The sequence below is a fragment of the Asparagus officinalis genome, chromosome 7 (assembly GCF_001876935.1).
Source record: "Asparagus officinalis chromosome 7, Aspof.V1, whole genome shotgun sequence".
Classification (NCBI taxonomy): domain Eukaryota; kingdom Viridiplantae; phylum Streptophyta; class Magnoliopsida; order Asparagales; family Asparagaceae; genus Asparagus; species Asparagus officinalis.
Window position 1 is genome coordinate 29,622,841 of NC_033800.1, and position 25,235 is coordinate 29,648,075.

Sequence of the window (25,235 nt, forward strand, 5' to 3'; positions counted from 1 at the left end):
TTGGGTTTTGGCGGGTTGTTTGGCGTCTTAGCGGGTTGCGGTCGGGTATATGGGATTAGGTACATATACTAATCAACCAAAAGAGCCTCTCTTCACCTGGAGATCCAAAACCCTGGCCCCCTTCTCTCTCCTCTCTAAACCCTAGCAGCGGTTGGCGTTTTTTGGGAATTTTCGAAGAGGTTTGTTGTGGGATTTCGCAGTTCAGGTTGAAGGAGATCATCTACAGGAGATTCGGCAGCACCTGAGGCGAGTATCATCTCGCCCAATCCCACACCCATATTTTCTATATTTTTCTTTTGATTTTTCATGAGTTTTGATAAGCCCAAAAGGTATTTTCGTATGAAATTGAGTTCTCTATAATATGGATTACAAGAATCAAAGGTTTCAGTTTATAAAAATTCACAAATTTTCTATTTAGTGAAGATCTAGATCTGAAATTTGCTTAAACAAGAGTTAAATCATGATTTACTGTTATTAAAACGTTTTTAATATGTTTCTCATGTATTTTTTGCCTATTATTTGACTCTAGTTTTTAGTCTTACTATGTATCCATGCATGATAGATGACCAGAGGGTACTAATTGGGGATATACACACTGATTTGAGTGTGAATTGATATAAGTAGATTTTACTATGTATCTCAGCGATATTTTCACCATTTCATAGTCCTCGTGTTGGACTATAATCCATAGAAGTCCTCGTGTTGGACTATAATCCATAGAAGTCCTCGTGTTGGACTATAATCCATTTCAGTCCTCGTGTTGGACATTTACCACTTATTCCATGAGTTTGGAAACCACAGTATATAGTCCCTGTATCAGACACATTTCTTAACCCTGCATATGGCTTTCTCATAGGAGTTTATGACATGACATATATGTAGATTTTGACATGATATCCATGTAAGTAATAACATGATACTCATGTAGGCTATGTTATGGCACTGTAGTGATGCTCTGATATTTGTTATATTTCTTTTATTTCTGTTCCTATACTAGAACCTCGGGTTTGGTGGTTAGGGATTTACAATTTGAGATATAAGGTATATACATGAGGGTTTCATTGTTTGGATTATTTCGCTCGACGTACCTATTCTCGTGTTGTAAATTCTAAATACTAAAAACCCTCTTTAGTGAGATCAATGATTTTTAGATCTATTACGTATTATCTGTATTTTCTTATACAATGAGCCATGTTCCCTTGGGGTTGGTTGTGATGTTTCTCGCTAGCGCTTTGACGCTCGTTGTCCCTCCCCCTTTCAGGTAATGAGCCAGGAGCTCGAAGAGTCGCAGGTTGATGGCGATGCATTTTAGCTTCATCCGTCTATTTAGTTATATATTTTCTTTTGGAGTTCCGTAGTAGACTTTTGTTTAGACATTTGAGAGTCTTGTTCTAGAAGTTGTAAAGGTTGTGTGCCTTATTTCCTTTTTGTCAGATATTTGTATTTGAGACTTGATGAGTATTCCAGTTTATCTACTCAGACCTTGACTACGTATTTTTGTATGTTGGATGATGAGATACTTATGTGATTATTATCATTTCATCAGTATTTCTTGTATTATCTTTTACTTGCTTTTGTACCTACACCTGTTGTTGACTCTACTAGATAGATGTTAATTATGATGGTAAAACATGTTATTGCACGGTGTGGTGCATGGCAGGTTTCACATTCTTGGTTTTACCTTGGACTGCAGCCTTGTGCGAACCCAGGGGCGTCACAAGAACTTGTGTTAAAACACTCAAACGCAGAGTCTAAACCCTGAGTTACAAAATTCGAGCACAGAGGTCAGATTCCAACGCTTCAAATTCTGAACACAGATGCCCAACTCTGCGTTACAAACTCAAAACATATTTTCTCATTGATCAGAACTTGCCGAAGCAAGTTTTACGGCCACAAAAATTAACACTCACCACCGACGAGAGGGACTGACAGCCGCGGCGCACCGACCTGAGCTACAGCACCACCAACGACCGGAGCCGGCAACGAACTCGGAGCAATAGTGGTGGTGGATCTGGGATGAGAAACAGTCTTCTTCTTGATTTAACCCCAGCACTCTATTTATGGACAGCTGTGAGCTATTGAATCAGGACGATATTCTAGGCTAGAATCCCGCCAAACGCGATCTCTGTGTCAGCGTTGGTTGAACTTCTGAACGCAGAGTTCGTCTCTGCGTTTCAATTCTCAAGCACAGAAGTCCACCTGTGTGTTTTAACGCCGCAAAATGAACTTTTCGACAAATAGGGCTACGACATAGCTTCAAATAAATAAAGAGCTGCTAATGTTAGTCATCAAGGTGACCAAAGCCGAGAAGAAACTTATTGATGACAAACAACTTTGCAGCCTTTAGGATGAGTACAGATAGATTACAATCAGTGATGATTGAAATCATCGAGTTCGATCTGTCAAGCAACTCATTCTTCTGAAGGGCTTAACATTCCCACTAAGATTAACAAAACCAAAAGATGCTCAACTTCACTGAAGAAGACCTCTGAAGGGCTTAACATTCCCACTAAGATTAACAAAACCAAAAGATGCTCAACTTCACTGAAGAAGACCTCGTTGACAAGTTTGCAGTTGGCATTTCTATGATAGCTTTGTTATTACGCTCGTAGCTACGTGATAAGTGTTCATCAATGCCTACAAGGATTTTCTGGATAACTAAATACACTTCATCACAGATCGAGTGGAGTATCTTAAGGATCCAGACAAAATCTGAAGAATACACCTCATCGCAGATTGAGTGGAGTATCTGAAAGATCCAGACAAAATCCAAAGAATATACCTCATCGCAGATCGAGTGGAGTATCTTAAGGATCCAGACAAAATCCGAAGAATACACCTCATCACAGATCGAGTGGAGTATCTTAAGGATCCAGACAAAATCCAAAGAATACACCTCATTGCAGATCGAGTGGAGTATCTCAGTTACCCATACGAAATCCGAAGAATACACCTCATCGTAGATTGAGTGGAGTATCTTAAGGATCCAGACAAGTTCGTTATCATCTTTATCCTTGTTTGGTTCAATAACAATGGGCTTTAGCTTGTTTGACTAAGTTCATTGTCATCAAGACGCAAAAGTTACCTTATTTGGTTTAAGGAAGTTGAATCACTACGTTCCGACAACCAGATTCGTGGTGTCTTCAAATCAGACAGAGTGAACGATCAATCAATAAAAATTTTGATATCCAAAGTATTCTAAAAATTCATCCCAGTCAACCGTGAACTTTCAAAAACTTTCAAGGGGATTCTGTAGGTTATCTAAAAATCACAACAGATAGCTAATCCTGATCAAACACCGATGATGGAAGTTATAATTCGACGGCTTTCAAAAGACTACAATTTGAAGACTTTCACGTAGATCGATAAAGGTTACAATCTGTCAACATTCATAATAATTAATGAAAGCTCTAATCAATAGTCTTCATAATCAACTGTGAGAGTTACAATCTGACGACTTTCACACCCCCAAAACAGCCAAGGCAAAGATCACTGAACAATGATCTTTTGCAATGTTTACAGAAGAGGTTACAGATCACTAGCCCCTTCTAAACGCAGAGTTTACCTGTGTGTGTCAGTTTTTGAAACACAGGCAACTCGTACGTTTTCCACCTTCAATCAAACAAAATGTAAAATGTCCCGTGCGTTTCCGGCTCGTACATTTCTAGCCCGTGCATTTCCTATCTTCAGCAGATACCTAACTCTGCATCTCAAGTCTAAGACGTGGAGTTAAGACCCAGAACGCAAGCGGCCTGTGCATTCCAATCATCCGCAGATACCCAACTCTACGTCCCAAGTCTGAGGCGCAGAGTTAAGACCCAAAACACAAGCGGCCCTTGTGTTTTTAATTCTTAACAAGCACCCAACTCTGCATCTCAAGTCTAAGACGTAGAGTTAAAGCATGTAACGCTGATTTAGGCATTTGACTTGTTCAAACACAAGCTGAAAGGCCTCAAAACCATTTACCCCACGTTTTGAGGGATTTTCTCCTACTTAGGAGCGGATTTAGGGGTTGGTTACACCCCTTACCCCCTATAAATAACCATCTTACTCAACCGAGTAAGGGAGGTGGGATTTTCTGGGGATTCTTAAAGATCAAGGGCGGATTCTCTTGGAGATTGGAGTTTTCGGCTAGATTTTGAAGATCAAATCATCTACAAGATCAGTTAGAGAGAGTTATTGGCAGCGAGAAGATCAAGTCTTGGAGGATCATTCAGCAACAGAAAACCTACTTGGTTATTAACTGATTGTTCGGTTTCAACAACTCTTTTCACAGAGTTTTCAACTCGCTCTGAGGTACAAAACTAGAGTTCTTAATTAAACTTGCAACACAAGTTAATTGTTCCAACAAGATAAGACATGTGGATCATCAACGGAGAGCAAATTCGACACGAGTATTCGAAGGAAGCACTCCATCGCTACTGTGAAGAACCCAGAATTAAACAAAGGGAAGAATTCAGATTAATTCTCCTCTCTTTTGTAATCGGGAATTCAATTTGCAATTAAGATCAAGAGAATACAAATCAAATTTCTTTCATTTTATTTACTAATCAATTTTCCACCAAACAATGTCGTATTTCTCATTACAACTTCCAAAAGAGTCAACAGATGGAATTATGCACTTTAAAAAAGAATGAAATTCACAAATTTCAAAAAAAGGGAGAAAAAATAATCAAGTCCTTTATTTGCTCTTCAGTAAGAACTCAGATAACTGTTCTTGTTGCTGCTATGCTGATTCATCGCAGAGAACTCGAAAAAATAAAAAAAACCCAAAAAACGGGGAGAAGAATAGAAGAAGATAGGATTAGGGTTAAAATTAGGATTTTCGATAAAAGAATGAAAATTTAAAGAGCTATTACAATTGATAGTCGCTTGCCCTTGTCGCTTAATCCTCGTCATTGCCTCCTCTCAGTCGCCGGAGTGCCGTCACTGCAAAGCCCTAGGTGGGAGATGGATTTGAAGATGGAGCCCTACGTTAAATACTCTTTTCAACGCAGAGGTCAGAACTTGCGTTAAAACACTCAAACGCAGAGTCTTAACCCTGAGTTACAAAATTCGAGCGTAGAGGTCGAATTTCAACGCTTCAAATTCTGAACACAGATGCCCAACTTTGCGTTACAACCTCAAAACAAATTTCCTCATTGATCAGAACTTGCTGAAGCAAGTTTTACGGCCACAAAAATTAACACTCACCACCGACGAGAGGGACTGACAACCGTGGCGCACCGACCTGAGCTACAGCACCGCCAACGACCAGAGTCGGCAATGAACTTAGAGCAATAGCGGTGGTGGATCTGGGATGAGAAACAATCTTCTTCTTGGGCGCCATTAAAAATGATGGTCGGAGAAGATGAACAGGATTCGCCGGAGGTTAAAACGAAGAATTTTTGTTAAACCTTTCAGAGAAGAACAAAAGAAAGAGTCGAATGACTCTTGATTTGACCTCAGCAGTTTATTTATGGACAGTTGTGAGCTGTCAAATCAAGACGATATTCTAGGCTAGAATCCCGCCAAACGCGATCTCTGTGCCAGCGTTGGTTGAACTTCTGAACGCAGAGTTCGTCTCTGCGTTTCAATTCTCAAGCACAAAAGTACACATGTGCGTTTTAACGCCGCAAATGAACTTTTCGACAAATAGGGCTATGACATAGCTTCAAATAAATAAAGAGATGCTAATGTTAATCATCAAGGTGACCAAAGCCGAGAAGAAACTTGTTGATGACAAACAACTTTGCAGCCTTTAGGATGAGTACAGATAGATTACAGTCAGTGATGATTGAAATCATCGAGTTCGATCTGTCAAGCAACTCATTCTTCTGAAGGGCTTAACATTCCCACTAAGATTAACAAAACCAAAAGATGCTCAACTTCACTGAAGAAGACCTCATTGACAAGTTTGTACTTAGCATTTCTATGATAGCTTTGTTAATACGCTCGTAGCTACGTGATAAGTGTTCATCAATGCCTACAAGGATTTTCTGGATAACTAAATACACTTCATCACAGATCGAGTGGAGTATCTTAAGGATCCAGATAAAATCCGAAGAATACACCTCATCACAGATCGAGTGGAGTATCTTAAGGATCCAGACAAAATCCAAAGAATACACCTCATCGCAGATCAAGTGGAGTATCTCAATGACCCATACGAAATCCGAAGAATGCATCTCATCACAGATTGAGTGGAGTATCTTAAGGATCCAGACAAGTTCGTTATCATCTTTATCCTTGTTTGGTTCAATAGCAATGGGCTTTAGCTTGATTGACTAAGTTCATTGTCATCAAGACGCAAAAGTTACCTTATTTGGTTTAAGGAAGTTGAATCACTACGTTCCGACAACCAGATTCGTGGTGTCTTCAAATCAGACAGAGTGAACGATCAATCAATAAAAATTTTGAGATCCAAAGTATTCTGAAAATTCGTCTCAATCAACCGCGAACTTTCAAAAACTTTCGAGGGGATTCTGTAGGTTATCTAAAAATCACAACAGATAGCTAATCTCGATCAAACACCGATGATGGAAGTTATAATTCGACGGCTTTCAAAAGACTATAATTTGAAGACTTTCACGTAGATCGATGAATGTTACAATCTGACAACCTTCACAATAACTGATGAAAACTCTAAGCAATAGTCTTCATAATCAACTGTGAGAGTTACAATCTGACGACTTTCACACCCCAAAACAACCAAGGCAAAGATCACTGAACAATGATCTTTTGCAATGTTTTACAGAAGAGGTTACAGATCACTAGCCCCTTCTAAACGCAGAGTTTACCTGTGTGTGTCAGTTTTTGATAAACAGGCAACCCGTGTGTTTTCCACCTTCAATCAAACAAAATGTAAAATGGCTCGTGTGTTTCCGGCCCGTGCATTTCTGGCGCGTGCATTTCCCATCTTCAGCAGATACCTAACTCTGCATTTCAAGTCTAAGACGTAGAGTTAAGACCCAGAACGCAAGTGGTCTGTGCGTTTCAATCATCCGCAGATACCCAACTCTGCGTCCCAAGTCTGAGGCGCAGAGTTAAGACCCAAAACACAAGCGGCACTTGCGTTTTTAATTCTTAGCAAGCACCCAACTCTGCATCTCAAGTCTAAGACACAGAGTTAAAGCATGTAACGCTGATTTAGGCATTTGACTTGTTCGAACACAAGCTGAACGGCCTTGAAACCATTTACCCCACATTTTGAGGGATTTTCGCCTACTTAGGAGCGGATTTAGGGGTTGGTTACACCCCTTGCCCCCCTATAAATAACCATCTTACTCAACCGAGTAAGGGAGGTGGGATTTTCTGGGGATTCTTAAAGATCAAGGGCGGATTCTCTTGGAGATTGGAGTTTTCGGCTAGATTTTGAAGATCAAATCATCTACAAGGATCAAGGGCGGATTCTCTTGGAGATTGGAGTTTTCGGCTAGATTTTGAAGATCAAATCATCTACAAGATTAGTTAGAGAGAGTTATTGGCAGCGAGAAGATCAAGTCTTGGAGGATCATTCAGCAACAGAAAACCTACTTGGTTATTAACCGATTGTTCGATTTCAACAACTCTTTTCACAGAGTTTTCAACTCGCTCTGAGGTACAAAACTCGTTAAGAGTTCTTAATTAAACTTGCAACACAAGTTAATTGTTCCAACAAGATAAGACATGTGGATCATCAACGGAGAGCAAATTTGACACGAGTATTCGAAGAAAGCACTCCATCGCTACTGTGAAGAACCCAGAATTAAACAAAGGGGGGAATTCAGATTAATTCTCCTCTCTTTTGTAATCGAGAATTCAAATTATAATTAAGATCGAGAGAATACAAATTAAATTTCTTTTATTTTATTTACTAATCAATTTTCCACCAAACAATGTCGTATTTCTCATTGCAACTTCCAAAAGAGTCAACAGATGGAATTATGCACTTTAAAAAAGAATGAAATTCGCAAATTTCAAAAAAAGGGAGAAAAAAATAATCCAGTCCTTTATTTGCTCTTCAGTAAGAACTCAGATAACTGTTCTTGTTGCTGCTATGCTGATTCATCGCAGAGAACTCGAAAAAATCAAAAAAACCCAAAAAACGGAGAGAAGAATAGAAGAAGATAGGATTAGGGTTAAAATTAGGATTTTCGATAAAAGAATAAAAATTTAAAGAGCTATTACAATGTATTGACGCTTGCCCTTGCCGCTTAATCCTCGTTGTCGCCGCCTCTCAGTTGCCGGAGTGTCGTCGCCGCCTCTCAGTCGCCGGAGTGTAGTCGCCGCAAAGCCCTAGGTGGGAGACGGATTTGAAGATGGATGTTCTGAATTGAGATACGTAGAGAAAAGAGGGGATCTCGAGAGGAGAAGTTGTTTAGAGAGAAAATGGGTGGTTATTAGACAGCGGTTCTAAAAAGAATGGCGAGTTTTCTAAAAAGCAGCGTCAGGGGAGACCGGAGTTAGAGGTTGGTTTAGAGTTGGTTATTTTTATAGAAGAAGTGGGAGTATTTTTTAGTTATTTCGAAAAAAATTGGAAATAAAGTTGGTTAAGAACTGAATTTTCTGAAACGTGGTTTGGTTATTCATTTTATTTTTTTATTGTTAACAACCTTAGATTACTGTTCATTATAGATTTTTTGTTGTTTATCTACAGAAAGCGATAGCCAAACAACCAAATGAACCCCAAATAAGAATCAAATTATTTTGTTTTTATTTTAGAAATTAAGCAGTTCTAGTTTAAGGTAGCAAAGAAAACATGTTGTATTTCTCATTGCAACTTCCAAAAGAGTCAACAGATGGAATTATGCACTTTAAAAAAGAATGAAATTCACAAATTTCAAAAAAAGGGAGAAAAAAATAATCCAGTCCCTTATTTTCTCTTCAGTAAGAACTCAGATTCTCTTGGAGATTGGAGTTTTCGGCTAGATTTTGAAGATCAAATCATCTACAAGATTAGTTAGAGAGAGTTATTGGCAGCGAGAAGATCAAGTCTTGGAGGATCATTCAGCAACAGAAAACCTACTTGGTTATTAACTGATTGTTCGGTTTCAACAACTCTTTTCACAGAGTTTTCAACTCGCTCTGAGGTACAAAACTCGTTAAGAGTTCTTAATTAAACTTGCAACACAAGTTAATTGTTCCAACAAGATAAGACATGTGGATCATCAACGGAGAGCAAATTTGACACGAGTATTCGAAGAAAGCACTCCATCGCTACTGTGAAGAACCCAGAATTAAACAAAGGGGGGAATTCAGATTAATTCTCCTCTCTTTTGTAATCGAGAATTCAAATTATAATTAAGATCGAGAGAATACAAATTAAATTTCTTTTATTTTATTTACTAATCAATTTTCCACCAAACAATGTCGTATTTCTCATTGCAACTTCCAAAAGAGTCAACAGATGGAATTATGCACTTTAAAAAAGAATGAAATTCGCAAATTTCAAAAAAAGGGAGAAAAAAATAATCCAGTCCTTTATTTGCTCTTCAGTAAGAACTCAGATAACTGTTCTTGTTGCTGCTATGCTGATTCATCGCAGAGAACTCGAAAAAATCAAAAAAACCCAAAAAACGGAGAGAAGAATAGAAGAAGATAGGATTAGGGTTAAAATTAGGATTTTCGATAAAAGAATAAAAATTTAAAGAGCTATTACAATGTATTGACGCTTGCCCTTGCCGCTTAATCCTCGTTGTCGCCGCCTCTCAGTTGCCGGAGTGTCGTCGCCGCCTCTCAGTCGCCGGAGTGTAGTCGCCGCAAAGCCCTAGGTGGGAGACGGATTTGAAGATGGATGTTCTGAATTGAGATACGTAGAGAAAAGAGGGGATCTCGAGAGGAGAAGTTGTTTAGAGAGAAAATGGGTGGTTATTAGACAGCGGTTCTAAAAAGAATGGCGAGTTTTCTAAAAAGCAGCGTCAGGGGAGACCGGAGTTAGAGGTTGGTTTAGAGTTGGTTATTTTTATAGAAGAAGTGGGAGTATTTTTTAGTTATTTCGAAAAAAATTGGAAATAAAGTTGGTTAAGAACTGAATTTTCTGAAACGTGGTTTGGTTATTCATTTTATTTTTTTATTGTTAACAACCTTAGATTACTGTTCATTATAGATTTTTTGTTGTTTATCTACAGAAAGCGATAGCCAAACAACCAAATGAACCCCAAATAAGAATCAAATTATTTTGTTTTTATTTTAGAAATTAAGCAGTTCTAGTTTAAGGTAGCAAAGAAAACATGTTGTATTTCTCATTGCAACTTCCAAAAGAGTCAACAGATGGAATTATGCACTTTAAAAAAGAATGAAATTCACAAATTTCAAAAAAAGGGAGAAAAAAATAATCCAGTCCCTTATTTTCTCTTCAGTAAGAACTCAGATAATTGTTCTTGTTGCTGCTATGCTGATTCATCGCAGAGAACTCGAAAAAAATCAAAAAAAACCCAAAAAATGGAGAGCAGAATAGAAGAAGAAAGGAGTAGGCTTAAAATTAGGATTTTTGATAAAAGAATGAAAATTTAAAGAGCTATTACAATTGATTGTCGCTTGTCCTTGCCACTTAATCCTCGTCGTCGCCACAAAGCCCTAGGTGGGAGACAGATTTGAAGATGGAGGTTCTGAATTGAGATACGTAGAGAAAAGAGGGGATCTCGAGAGGAGAGGTTGTTTAGAGAGAAAAATGGGTGGTTATTAGACAGCGGTTCTAAAAAGAATGGCGAGTTTTCTAAAAAGCAACGGCAACGGGAGACTGGAGTTAGAGGTTGGTTTAGAGTTGGTTATTTTTTCAGAAGAAATGAGTGTATTTTTCAGTTATTTCAGAAAAAAAATTGGAAATAAAGTTGGTTGAGAACTGAATTTTCTGAAACGTGGTTTGGTTATTCATTTTATTTTATTTTTTTCATTGTTAACAACCTTAGGTTACTGTTCATTTTAGATTTTTTGTTGTTCTCTTTTAATAATAAAGAAGTAGATAGGTTACTATTTATTTTAGATTTTTCTGTTGTTCTATTTTAGTAATAAAGAAGTAGATTTGAGGGACTACTACAGAATTATTGATTATTGATTATATGAATATCTAAATTAACCCTCAACAACTGGCGTTCCAATTTTGAACCGACAAAAACGTCTCGCTTTTCCCGCTATTCGCTCGAGTTGCAGAAGACAGGAATCCTCGAGAATACAACACGCGAACCTTTCTTCGCGTCATCTAAACGCCACCACAAACCCGAATCGAATCGAATCGAATCAGATTCAAATACCCTTTCCGTCTATTCCAAAAATTCCTCTCTGGCATCCCGAATCCCTCGCAAAACCACCAACTAAACCGGAAAATTCATCCCAAATCCCTTCAATCCACAGCAATGGAATCCAAGAAGCAACAGCAAGCAGCCCATGGCGTCCCCATCGACCGTGCATACCCCAACCCCAACCCTAACCCTAATCTGCACGTTCACTATTCCGGCATCTCATCGACCGGCGGCAATGTCAACCCTTACGTCCAGGTCGCCCCTGTGCCCGCATCCAAAGAAAAGAGTAAGTTTGATTGATTGATTTGTGTGGTTAATCTTGTGTTGGATTTTGTTTTGGTCTCAATTTTCGTTTTTTGTTTTTTTTTTTGTTTTTTTTTATTAAGATTCGATGGGTACGTTCTTGAAATTGCTCGGGCGGTGTGGAAAGAAGTTGGAGGAGGAGACGAGGAAGGCGACGGAGACTACTGGAAACGTCTGGAATCATCGTATGTTGCTAATTTTACTACTTATTTGTGTGTATTTGTGAAATTTTGTTTATTTAGTTGCTAAGTCAATGGTGCTGGGTTGGGGTTCTTCTTGAGGGATGGAAATTTTGACATTTGGTTACGTCTTTGGTGTAACTTTGGTTCTAGTTATCGTAAGGTATCAAAATAGTGCAGTCTCCTGTTAACTGAATAACTAAGGATCGTTCTTGGTTCTGCCTGTACTTGATGATGATAACGATGGTATTGAGGTTTGAACATTGAAATTTTACTTCTTATTTGAAGTTATTTTGAGAAATTCTGCTAATTGAGATGCTAAGAATGATTATTTAATGGTTTTTCTATGATTTTTTTTTTTTCGTCGTGCTGGGTTGGGTCTTTTTTGAAGATTTGAAATTTGATGTGTAGCTTACATATTTGGTGTCATGTTGGTTCTAGTCATTGTAAATGACCAAAATATTTGCAATTTCATGTTAACTGAATGACTAAGGATCCCCCTTGGTTCTGCTTTTGCTTAATGATTTGAAATTTGATTCTTAGATTAAAAAATGGGCATAGTTATTACTTTATGCAATGTAATACTTGGTCTTTCTGTTGTTTATCATCATACAAGTATCTCTTGATGGTTTAATATGTATAGCCCATCCATATTGTGGTTTTTCTGTTGTAAGTACACTTTTCTGTAACTGTGATGATAAATACTATAGAAATATTTCTCTTTTTCTTTGGGTCAAGATCTTTGGATCAAGATCTTTTGATCAATAAAAGCTCACATTTCTGGTCCTACAACTAATTGAAGAATATAATTGCAGTGCGCCAATTGTTGAAATTCTTATGGAATATTTTCTTGTAGTAGATTGATAGAAGGGAACTTAAAAGAATAGGATGCCGACTTATTCCTATTTGTAAAGTTTTTGTTCACATAAAAAGAGTTTCATTTTCTATGTTGTTAATTTTAAGTTATTTTCTGGCAAATAGTTAAAACCAGTCCCAATGTGTGTGATGCGGCAATGGCTAGGATCGCGCATGAAACAAAAGCGTTTGCAGAGGGAGGAAATGACAAGATTTTTCAGCAGACCTTTGGTGTTCTTCCAGCAGAACAACTTCGAAAGACATTCGCTTGTTACATTTCTACCTCATCTGGTCCTGTGATTGGGACGCTTTATGTGTCAACAAGACGGTTAGCCTTTTGCAGTGACAACCATGTATGCCACTACTCTGCCAATGGTCAACCGGAATGGGTATATTACAAGGTGAACTTGCTAGCTTTATTTGATTTTTATAATTTTGCAAGCCCAGAACGCTTTCTATATATTTTGTACTATTCGTGCTTCCATTTTTTTGTGTTTTATGAAATCTACATCAGATAGTAAAATAATTTATTTGACATCTATAATTCTTTTGAGATACATTGATATTTTACAGTGCATTGCAATGGTGTCAGTGAAATTTAAACTATTACTCAGATTATAGTTGGATAGTAATGGATAATAGTGATTATAGAGAATTTTTTTGCCAATAAATTTTTTTTGTGGTGCTTAGATAATGTTTAACTATTATGCGTTGTTTAGATACTCTCTTTTTCCAAGATCAACATGTTGTCTGAAACTTTTCTTGAAGGTCTATGACACGAAACTACTCTAGATCTGTGAAAAGAGTTTTTCCTAGTACTCTCCTAGAACTAATGTAGTTGAAAACACTCTAAACAACCAGAACTTTACTTGACTTCAGGTAGGGGATTGTTAGGTTGTCGAACCCTCAATGCAATTGGACGGCTTCGTCTTTGGGTTTATAGGATAAACACATTCTTTGCATATCAAGCTAGCTTGCTCATAAGCAGAAGGTTACTGTTATCTGATCTTGGTATTGATTTGGAGGGAGCAATCTTCTGTCTTTGAACATGTCGATCTTGTCTCCTATTCTTTCCTTGTATTGCATGGAAGCGGGACAGCTACAGGTCAATATCTGGCACCTCTGGCCCCATCAATGTGCACTTTCAAGTGCTCTATTGTTTCTCTTAACAATATCTGAAGAAAATCCTGCCATAAAGGAAAATGAGCAGTGGTGCGTAGGTCCCTGTAGTTGAATACATATCAACAAGATAGTGGAATTACCTAAGAGAGCGAAGGAATCCATTTCTTATCTCATCTCTTGACTATGGTTCCAGGCTTCCAGCCGTGATTGTGATGCCGTGAATGCCACCCTTCAATGAATTCTTTAGTAATCAGAACTCTTAGCTTTCAAGCTACATGGTTGTTACTAGCATTTGAAAAAGCATTTTGAAACTCATACTAGCTTCAAAGCTTTTTGAAGGATAATAGCTTCATAACCTAAAAGAGAAATTATGTATCCCTTGAAACATATGTCCCATCACTCAAAGTGACGATGGAACACGGAGATGAAAGGGAAGAACATAAGTGGAATAAGGATAAAGCAAATCTTAAAGAAATCTGCCTAAGAAGAGAGAACAATACAGAAGGAAAACTTACTTCACAAAAGATAATTTTTTGAGTCAACTTCCATTATCTCCCAGTTCAAAATAAAATAGTTACCTATAGATGGCTACTAAGAGCTAGCACAACTCTGAGCATTGATTGCTCTCAGTAATTTACAAGTAGGGGTGCAAAACCATATCCGTATCCACAAATATATATTTGTGACCGTATCCGTTAGATAAGAATATGGTTACTCAAATCTATAAATGGTAGGATATGATAAGAATATGGTTATGCGGTGAAATATTCGGATCCGTGTTCGAAATATTGAATATATGTTGATCATGCAGTTGCAACTGTTTAATCCTTAGATTAATGAATTGAGACTAATTTTGATGAGCAAGAGATCCAATCTTAGCTATTCAGATAAAACAAACTTATTAATGAACTTTCTTGTATCATACGAATTGTATACACACACACATATATGTATATATTATTTTGTTTTCTCATTTACATTTTGTATCCGCATGCATATTCACGTGTAATCTGTATCCTTATCCGATTTTAGCAGATATGGATTTGAGTTTTCCTTACCGAGACATATCTGTATCTGTATCCGTGATTGATATAGTAAATATCATGTCCGAGCCGTATCCTGACCGTTTGCACCTTAGTTACAAGGCACCTAAAGTAAGAGTCATTAATAGCTAGGCTGAGTTGTCAAATTTGCACATCCTTTAACTTGCACAGGAATAGTGATCTCAAAAATCTGAGAAAACCTGATTGAATTATATATCCTAGGAAAGCTAATTGAGTGTACTTTTCAAAATTTCAAGAATTAGCTGATTTGGAATTCCCTAGAGAATGTTATTGATTGGGCAAACTAGAGGTAGCAAACAGATTGGTGGGCAACGAGGTGTCGTTCCCCTCTGGTTGAACAGAACTCATCCTCAAGTTCAAGTCATCTTCTTCGTCATAGTATGCAGACAAGTTAGCCACATTGAATGCTGCCGAGATGTCATAATCTCTTGGAAGTTTGATCTTATAAGCATTAGTGCTTATGTGACAGAGGGCTTTGAAAGGACCATCCACGCTTGGCTTCAGTTTGCCATGGTGATCTTGTGGGAATCGCTTTTGTGAAGATGAACCCAAACCAAGTTACCTTTAAACATTGGCTTTGTATGCTTATTGGCAACAGCTCTATACTTCTGATTTTGTTTGATGATCCTATCATTTACTTGCTCATGAATCTTTTAGATGTTCTTTGCTTGCTTGTCGGTGTCTCCACTGTAGTGATAAGTTGTAGGAAGATAGCAAAATACTAATTGGACCCATAGACTACTTCATAGGTGCTTCTACTGTTTCTTTGACTATATAAGCAATTGTAGGCAAAATCGGCTTGATGCAAAGAAAAATCTCACTGGCGAACGTTCTTGCCAACTAAGCTCTCAAGATATTACTCTATTGACAATCTCCATTTGGTCATCTGTTCGAGGGTGATAAGATGAACTAAATTGAAGAGACGTGCGAAGGCTTTCTCCAAAGAATGCACCAACTATGTTTAACTAAATTAGGATCCCGATCCGGGTTGATTGTTTTAGGAACACCGAACACCATGTAGTTTGACAATTTCTGACAATTTCATTGAAGTAGAGGTCTACAACATGAGAAGCATCCAATCTCTCATTGCATGGCACAAAATGAGCCATCTTAGAGGAGCAATCTACGATCAGCATCATGATGAATCTTTACTTTTTTGAGTCTGAGATGGGCCAAGAACAAAGTCAATTACACATCTTTCCCGGGGCGTTTGGGCAACTAGGTGTGGAGATCGGTATTTTGGGAATGAGATTTGGCGAAATGACAAAGTCCTACATCACATGATATAGTGGCTAACATTTCGAGATATGTGAGGCCAATAAAAGTGCTCTTGAAGATGAGCCAAGGTCTTATGTCTTTCAAAATGTCCACTAAGTCCACTTTCATGTGCTTCTCTGATGATTGTAGCATAGTGAAGAGAACAACTCTGGATGCGCAAACAGTTATCTTTGAATAAAAATCCATCTTGAAGCAAGAAATGTTGAGTAGAACCTTCGCAAAATTTGTTAAAATGAGGATCATCCTTGTAAAGCTCCTTGATTGTTTCAAAGCCTAAGACCTTCACTTGCATGGTGAAGAAGAGTAAGGCATGTCCTCGACTTAAAGCGTCGACCACTTGGTTCTGTATATACGCGCTTAGTGTTTCACATGGAAAATAGAAGATTGACGAAATTCAACCACTTTGCATGCCTAATATTAAGCTTTTGTTGGCCATAGATGTATTTTAAGGCCATATGATCAAGTAGAGAATGAACTCCTTTGAGATGCGATAATACTTTTAATGTCTAAAAGCTCACACAATAGCGTAAAACTCCTCGTACGTAGAATAATTCTTGCGAGAGTTATTTAACTTTTGACTAAGGAAAGCAATAAGTTACCTTCTTGGCTAAATCGTGCGCCAATGCTAGCACTAAAGGCATCACAATTAACCTCAAGCACCTTGTTGAAATTAAGAAGAGAAAGAATATAAGCTCAAAATCTTCCTCTTAATGAGATTAGAACTCTTTCGAGCCTCTATGATCAATTTGAAGTGTCCACCTTCCAAGCACTTGATGACAGGAGTCTAGAGTTTTCGCTTGATTGTACACTGTGTTTTACAAAGCTCCCACCTAGCCAAGGTGGTACTTAAGTTGTCTGCCTAGGTCTTGGGAGCACCTAGGAGAGCGGAGACTATTTACGCACATTGCATCTCGTAGGTATTGGTCGTGATTTCCTCCGCTGCTGTTTCCACGTTCTCTGACCTCCTCCGACTGCCTCCACTAACTACAAACACCTGCAACTCCACTCCTCTGACGTTCAGTAAAACCACCTCCATCACCATATAAAAAAAAAGAGATCCTCCTAGGCTAGCGCCTAAGCGCTAGACACAAGTTTGACACCTCGCAATGCTTTGAGCTTTCGATAACATTGATTGTAATTAAAAATTAAAAAAAGAGGAAAACGCATAGGGCCTAGGTGGCTAGGCTTCGTGTCGGGTCCAACACTTAGGTTGCCTAGCACTTTCTATAACTTTGTAAAGCACAATTACATTACTAAATAATGTTTAAAGAAAGAATTCCTTAAGCTTCTTCAATTTGGAAAGCAAATTCAAACTTTCGTAACTCACGAAACATCACATGATGAGTCTATGTTGCTTGAACTTCCTCTGACCAGCAGCTATTTCTATGAAACTAGGTAAATTTTATCATGCTGAAATAATGCTTTTGAAGCTAGAAGTCTTATGATATGTTTTACCTTTTAATTTTTCTAAAAATTTAATTGTTGATATATTTGAGATATTCCTTCCCTTTGAGATACTATGCATGCTTCACACAGTACATGCTAGACAAAACAACACTTGACCAATATGAACTGCAAATCTCACTTAACGATCAAAACTCATAAGCTACTCTCACATTTCTTGCAAAGAATATACACACATGGCTAGAAAATTATACAACTTCTTCAGATATACACGTTCATGAAATGAACTTATTATCAGATTGAGAGTAAAGTTAAATAAATCTTGCATTTTATATATCGCTTGGACATAGACCTAGTTTGCTATTCACAGGTCAAGTGGACATTTGAAACTGCTTTACTCTAGGTTGTGATCATAATGTATCATCTTCCGCATTTCTTTTTCCTTTCAGTTTTAAGTAGGTTTTTCATTGAATCTAGGTTTAATACTATCCACATGTCTAATTGGTGCAAATTCCATTTTAAGCCTCATCTAGAGTTTTCAGTTGTCAGAACCTATGACGCAATCATATTGTTGATCCTTTCGGAGAGATATAACTCATATTCCTTTTTTTAATAATCCTTTTATCCTAATAATTGAAATAATGTGTGCAGGTTGTGGTGCAACTTGATCAGTTGAGGGCAGTGAACCCTTCTGCCAACATAAGGAACCCAACAGATAGATACATCCAGATTATCACTGCAGATGGACATGAATTCTGGTTCATGGGATTTGTATCTTATGATAAAGCCTTTAAGAGTTTGACAGAAACTTTGCACCATTATCGTCTTTAGAACACAAGGAAAAATTGTGCCGGGGTTGCTGATATAAACTATATCAAGTGTTCATGTTGTACAATGAACTTTCAAATTTACTGCAAAAATTACTTTACACCTGAAATATCCATGATATACATATGCAAGTTTGATCCTTGTACAAACCATGATCTAAATCATAGCCTCACCACAGTGCTAGGTTGTAGAATTATATGCTGCAAATCAGTGAGGAAATAATGATTCAGAAACCTGAAGTTGTAAAATTCGCAACTGGAGCGGAAAGCGTGGTTTTTTAAATGATTACCTTGATCTGTGTTCTGTTGTAGGTGTAGGTGACATGGATGAGATCGTCTGAGCTCTGGATCACAGCTGGATATGAGAACTCCGTATCCGTGTTCTCTTCTAATGCCATCACCTCATCCCAGGAATCACCATCATCACGCGAGGAGGCCACTTTGAGCACTCCTCTGGAAACAGTGTTATATACTAGGACAAGACGCCCATCTTTCAGTTTAACTCCATCGATGCCTATAAATTACCAAGTTAGGAAAATTAATTCTCTTGGAGAGAACACAAAGAAGTGCCACATGTGGAAACTTAACAGGTATATCTACCATATTCTTTCATCTGATGAAATATATATCTTTTATCTTTTGAATTGTTCATCTTGTAAGTAGCAGATGGTCAAGTATTGCGTGTAGTATTTGTTTTGATGGTTAACTGCGGATAGACCCCATGTAGTTCTATTATTGTAGATAGACTCCCTGAGTGAATTCTTTTTGGCTTTTTTACCCTCAAGATGTCTATTTGTCCAAAGAAGAAGAAAAAACACTTCCTCTGAGGGCTAAAGAATCAAAACAGTTTTACCTCAGGGGGTCAACCATAGAACTATAGGGGTCCATCTGCAATTAACCCTTGTTTTAATTTGGATCCTCTCCTTAATCTTGGAATGCAAGGATTGAACTCAAAACATTAGGATCAAGAACCTGAATTTGGGTTGGGAAGCTCCGTAGGTACTGCAAAGCCCCAGTTGACTCCTCCATCAACTGATTCTGACATGCAAACCTTGCCTATTGTTTCAAATGATCTCAGTAACATACGCAAAGTTCCCTTTCCCGTCAGATATGGAACCGGTTGAATCACACCAAGAGTTTCATTTTCAATTTGTATCGGTCCGTACTTGTGCCACGAGTGGCCAGCATCTCCAGTAACCTAAGTAGAAACCACACCTGAACCTTCATGCTCTGGCTTGTAAGCTGACTAACCGTTTATAACAAATTATTATTTTTTACCTCCATCCATGCTCCCCAAGAGTTCCAGCTCTCCACCGAAGATCCACAAAGCAATCGACCATCATCGAGCAACAAAGGCTATGACACAAAATCCTACTACGATTAAAACCTCTGTAGCTTCTTCTCTGAAATGAATCATCAGTCCACATACCTTGTTCTTGATGGGGCCAAGAATCCCCGGAGGTAGCTGCTCTCTCTCCGACCAAGTTACACCACCGTCTGCCGATCTCTTCATGGCCCCGCTCCATCTGAGATGGATGTTATCGTTTTCCATAAGAGGCACTCTGATATCGCATCGAAAGAAATGCCCAGATCAAAGAAGAAGAAGAAGAAGAAGAAGAAGAAAGTTTACTTTTGAACTTCCTGCCCAATCTTGTAGAAGAGGAGCAACTCCTCAGAAGGAAGCTTGAACAGAACAGGGTTCCACATGGGCACATCAGGCTCTTCATCGGCGACGACCGGAGGCCGCCACCATCCGTCGCTGTACCTTTGCAGCCAGATTTTAACATCAGGGGCGCCTTCCATCGACCCCCCAAAGTAAGCTACCAAGAATTTACCATTGCCGACCTAGCGCAAGCAGTTAGAAAAAAGAAGGGGAAAAAAAACACACCATCATCAACAATCTGCATTGTAATGAGAATTGCAGTCACTCATGCTCGACTTTACCCCTCACCTCGACGATGGTCGAAGCGTGGCAGCTATTAAAAGGGACAGAGCCAGCAGGGAAAGTGAACTCCTCCTTCGCTGTCTTCCAGTTGCTGAGAACGCTGTCATTAGTTCCCGGGGTCCTCATCCTCGTTGTTGTTCCTGCGCCTTCTCCCATCCTGCGCCTTCTTAATTTTTTCAATCCTATCAATGACACAGACGTATATCGCAGGGGGAAAAAATAATAAGAACCAAGAAACTCTAGAATCTCACTTGTGATGAAAAAGGAGGTGGCGAGCGTTGAGGAGGAAATCGTCGCGAACGAGGTCAGAGGAGACGAAGAGTAGTAGAGACAACAGGCTAGCGGAGAGAGCAGCTGTGGACGCCTGCTGCCAGCGGTTTGAGCTCATTTTTTTTAATGGAATAAAAATTGGGTTTTTGGGTTTAGATTGAGATGGGGATTGAAGAAAGACGAGAGAAGGGTCAGCAGGGGATTAATTAGGATTTTTTTTTTTTTTGGGTTTTTTTTTTGGGTGGGGGGGGGGGATTTGATTCTTGGTACCTACTGACCCTCGTGTGTTTTCGGTGCAGGGGTTGAGTGGGCCGTTATGACAGGGGGGGTTAAAAAGAGGAGGGAAACAATGATACAGGGGAAAGTCTAAGCGACTGTTTGACACTCGCCCAAAAATAACTCTTGAGGAGCAGTTGGGGGTGTCGTCGTCGCTTTAAAGCGGACTGCCCACAGGACTCCTCGCAATAAAGAGGATGAAGGAAAGGGGGCGTCCACTGGCGAGCTTGAAGCAAAGAATATAATTTGTTTCTGCGTAAATTTTACTAAATACTCAGTAACTTTGGAAGTTCCAAAAATCTCCGGAATATTTTGATCTTTTTTTTTATTTTCACTTATCCCTGCATCAACTAATAAGAGTTTTACTACAGAGACCCAAAATATGAAACCAATAAGAAGAACAAGTAAGGTGTCCCTCTCCTATTGGATAATGAGTTGGTCATCATTAATGATGGCCAATTCATTATCCAATAGGAGGGGGACACCTTACTTGTCACACTTATCGGTCCCATATTTTGGATCCCTGTAGCAAAGCTCTCAAATAAATATCATAAAGTAGTCATTGCGTTAAGTGAAAAAAAAATCAAAATGTTTTGAGAGATTCTCTTCAATTAGGGGTGGAAATGAACCAAATAGTTAGCAAATGGTTTGATAATTGTCTGAATAACTATTTGGTCATATTCGATTCTGTAGTTCATTTACCATTAAACAAATATTTTTTAGTATTAAAGTTTACTAACGAATAGAATTTAAACAGATGTATATGCGATTCGTTTGTTTATTAAATATTTGTTTAAAATTTGATCACATCTTATTGTTTGTATTATTTCACATATGATGTCATATTTTTAACCCACTTACTATTCCTACTTAAGTTTTATATACTGATTTTAAGACTTAAATAATCTTAAATATGTCTTCTAATTAAAACCTTGATTTAAATATATATACATCATATATTATAAAGGAATAATTTTTATTTATGAATTTTAATATTATTTGAAAATTAAATTCTTTAGCGGAATAAATATACTTTGATATTCGATAAGTATTCGTGAATATTCACGAATATTTATCAAATACCAAGTATTCGAGTGCGAATTCGAAAAACTAGATATGTTAATATTAGAGTCCGCATTCGAATTTGATAATTTTAAATAAATATAAATATGAACACTTTAATATTCGATTCGATTCGACTCCATCGTTTACCACCACTATCTTCAGCTCTAGAACTTATTACTGGTTGACTGAGAGATTCGGATTTCTTTTTTACGGTCAGAGCGTCAGGGGCCCAAACACACTCAGTTTAGTAAAGTTTTCCCTTTTTTTAAGGATTTCTTAATTAATTAACTAATTAATTAATAGGGGCATTCGGTAGGTACAATAGGACCAGGTACCAAACCCGAAGGTGTGTTTACTCTGGGAACAGGAACCCATAGTACATGTGGATAAGATCGATAAACAACTCTAATATTATGCTTCTCTTTAAACAAGCTTTGGGCCTATGGCGTACTATCTGATTAAGATCGACCGGTACCCGCTACGCCCTCCAATATTTAAGGCTGAATATCAGAAAAAACCCTCTTTAACTTTGGAGAATAATCAGATAACTCCTCATAATGTTTAAAATATCAGAAAACCACGCTTGAATATAGAGATTAGCTGAAAACCCCGTTTAATTTTGAGATTTTAATAAAAAATCCTTTTTAACTTTGAGATTCTATCAAAACCCACACACCCCTATGTTGGAAATACGTGCTAATTACATGCAAAATACTCAACGGAAGACTGTGTGTATAATAATACTAAACATGTAGAGAGCATGAAATACAAGCTAGGACCGTTCTAATTAAATCTAACATGATCCCTATAATAAAGAGAGCAACCAAGAGCTTTGAAGGCTTACTTTCGTAACATGATCCCTATAATAAAGAGAGCAACCAAGAGCTTTGAAGGCTTACTTTCGTAGCGTGATTCGATGGTAGATCGGAGCAACCAAGAGCTTTGAAGGCTTACTTTCGTAGCGTGATTCGATGGTAGATCGAACAACCCCTAGTTCGTTCTCCTTGTTGTTGTAAACCTCTTTGTAATGGATCTCCAAGTATTCAAGTGAGCTTGATAAAATCAGAGTCTTCTTGAGACACAATACAAGATATTCACCCCGGGTACTATAATATCCTACTACTTCCTCTTACTCAAAGATTGTTAGAGTTTAGTAAGAGGTTGAGCTTTCTTTTATTCTCTTATGGAAAAAACCACTTAACCAATTTTTCATTAACTTTTCCATAAGAGAGAGAGCTCGTATATATAGAGTGAGATATGTCATGACTCATCTCATGAGTCATCTAAATGTAATAATTCCTTTCATGAGTTATGCAATGACTCATCTCATGAGTCATGCAAAGAGTCATGAAGAATCAAAACTATGTACTAAAACCATGTTCCCAAACCATACCATCTTAATGACTCATCTCATGACTCATTAATCAATGTATAATGAAGTGTGTATTTCATAAATGAAAACACCACATCAATACGGTGTTTCATAAATACATTATTGCATAATTTTCTAATCATTAACTAATAAGTTATCATATGACCAAAAAAATCAATGAGTTGACCAAAAGTCAACTGTTAACCAAAAAATCAATCAGTTGACTAAAAGTTAATTTTATAGAAAAAATACTGGAATTCATTTCTTAAGAACATAGCATTCTGATTTTACCGATACATATAACTGTTTATGTGTATCCGGTAAAAATCATATATGCGTATCAATCATACGCATTTAACTCTATAAATTATATTTTATAGGATTCAAGTACGCGCTTGGTGTGACTCTAGGGCCCAACTTAAGACTCGGTAGTGGATCATATCCACAAGTACAACAGAGATGTAGCTACACATGAAGATACTCGGGTATAAGTTGTGATAAATGTCTGCAAGATGCTTACACAATTTTATGAGGACCACTTAGTGATAACACTGTACAGTCCGGTCTCTTCGTCAAACAATATCAAACTATCGAGCCTAGGATATGGTAAACTGTCAAACCCTAATAGCTTGATTAGTGTTTGTTGATATTAAACTCATAACATTTAAGATCAAACTGACACTCAGTTTATCTTATTTATCTTGGCCAATGATTTCCAGGCTATAGTTATATCAAACAATCTTATGACATCAACCCCTTATACTGGGAGAGACGAATCTTATCTTGGCATCTCAATATCTACTTATGTCTCGGGATGTACCCAACAAGAACCGCTATACACAACTCAATAAGAATTGTGGTTAGGTAAAAGTCTAAATACACCTATACTGACATGTAAGATATTGCACTCATGCCTCAAGTCAAGAGACTACTTTGTACTATATCACTTGAGAACTTCTATTTAACACTTAAGTATAATTACCAACTAGACATTCTCGGTGAGTCGTTCAGTCAATTCATTCACTAATGAGTCACATGTATACTATATCTTGATGTCTCGGTATCAATGATCTAAGAGATGGATCATCGTCCTTCTAAAAGACAAATAGAGTATACACTAGTCTTTCCCAAAGTGATGATGTCATATCTCCTCACTTCATCGATTAGGAACATTTTAGAATATACGTTAGTGACTAATCAGCTCTCTTCTTCATTACGATCACTATCGAAATTCCTATAGCCTAGTATCATTTTAAGGTCTTTATCCGTATTTAAAAAATACCAGATAAATACTGACCAAAATAGCATACTATCAGTTTAAACAAAGATGTTATATTCATATAGGTCCTGTTACAATATATAATTATTACCTGCAGGGTACCTATATCTAACACCCTATCCCTAAAAGCGTCAGTTTTAGGGGAGTTTTTAGATAAAACAAAATGAAAGGGGATTTGTGATAACCCCTAAACTTAAGGGTGATTTTATAATATTTTCCTAGTTAACAGGGGTTATACGATAAAAGTCTTTTTGTTTTTGAGGGGGATATTTAGTTGTTAGTTGTATAACTTCAATCCCCATTTAGATAGGTTGTCATAGATGTATTTGTGTCAAAATGTTGTACGAATGGATCAGATAGAAAATTAGCAAATACCAGGTTTTAGATAGCAATCACGACGATATGATTGACGGTTAAAGTGAGACGCGGAGACAAGGATAGCTTACAAGGATGAAGAGCAATTCTTTCGTAACCTGCATGATGATACGACAATTAGCCAGTTCAAGCTTTAGCTCTCAACCTGTTCGTCCAACTCTTCAAGAGCTTTTCTCATACACATCACACACATATTAAGTCAGTCTAGCCAAAAGCTCTGAAGCACAAGCGTCATTATTTGCAGAGTACATGCTGCTTATTTTCTCAAGATAAACCCTCTGCACTCGCTCATGCCATTGTAAAATCCAACCCTGCTCATTATTGGCAATTCTCACAATGCGGATTCAACACGAGCTGCTAGTGCAGCAAGCTTCCCTTTCACACACAGCATTCTCATTCATACAGCAAGGCGTGACAGCTCAA

The 25,235-nt window shown here is 37.8% G+C and overlaps 2 protein-coding genes and 1 long non-coding RNA gene across 5 annotated transcripts; 2 read left to right on the forward strand and 1 right to left on the reverse strand.

The window, feature by feature from the left end:
- LOC109848809 (GLABRA2 expression modulator-like) lies at positions 11,135 to 18,349 on the forward strand. The gene is made up of 4 exons (XM_020418489.1): positions 11,135 to 11,484; positions 11,585 to 11,686; positions 12,662 to 12,936; positions 18,055 to 18,349. The coding sequence occupies exons 1-4, from the start codon at positions 11,313 to 11,315 to the stop codon at positions 18,232 to 18,234; spliced, it is 729 nt and encodes a 242-aa protein (XP_020274078.1). The 5' UTR covers positions 11,135 to 11,312; the 3' UTR covers positions 18,235 to 18,349.
- LOC109848808 lies at positions 18,243 to 20,681 on the reverse strand. Of its 3 annotated transcripts, none has more exons than XM_020418488.1 (8): positions 20,427 to 20,681; positions 20,182 to 20,332; positions 19,861 to 20,075; positions 19,660 to 19,756; positions 19,509 to 19,586; positions 19,203 to 19,428; positions 18,521 to 18,744; positions 18,243 to 18,431 (listed from the first exon to the last, which is right to left on the reverse strand). In XM_020418488.1, the coding sequence occupies exons 1-8, from the start codon at positions 20,561 to 20,563 to the stop codon at positions 18,393 to 18,395; spliced, it is 1,167 nt and encodes a 388-aa protein (XP_020274077.1). In that variant the 5' UTR covers positions 20,564 to 20,681; the 3' UTR covers positions 18,243 to 18,392. The 3 variants fall into 3 exon arrangements, with proteins under 3 accessions (XP_020274077.1, XP_020274076.1, XP_020274075.1); XM_020418487.1 differs by having other exon boundaries at positions 20,182 to 20,338; XM_020418486.1 differs by having other exon boundaries at positions 20,182 to 20,341.
- LOC109848810 lies at positions 20,361 to 21,055 on the forward strand. The gene is made up of 2 exons (XR_002248882.1): positions 20,361 to 20,551; positions 20,745 to 21,055. It is a non-coding gene; the product is annotated as an uncharacterized LOC109848810 (long non-coding RNA).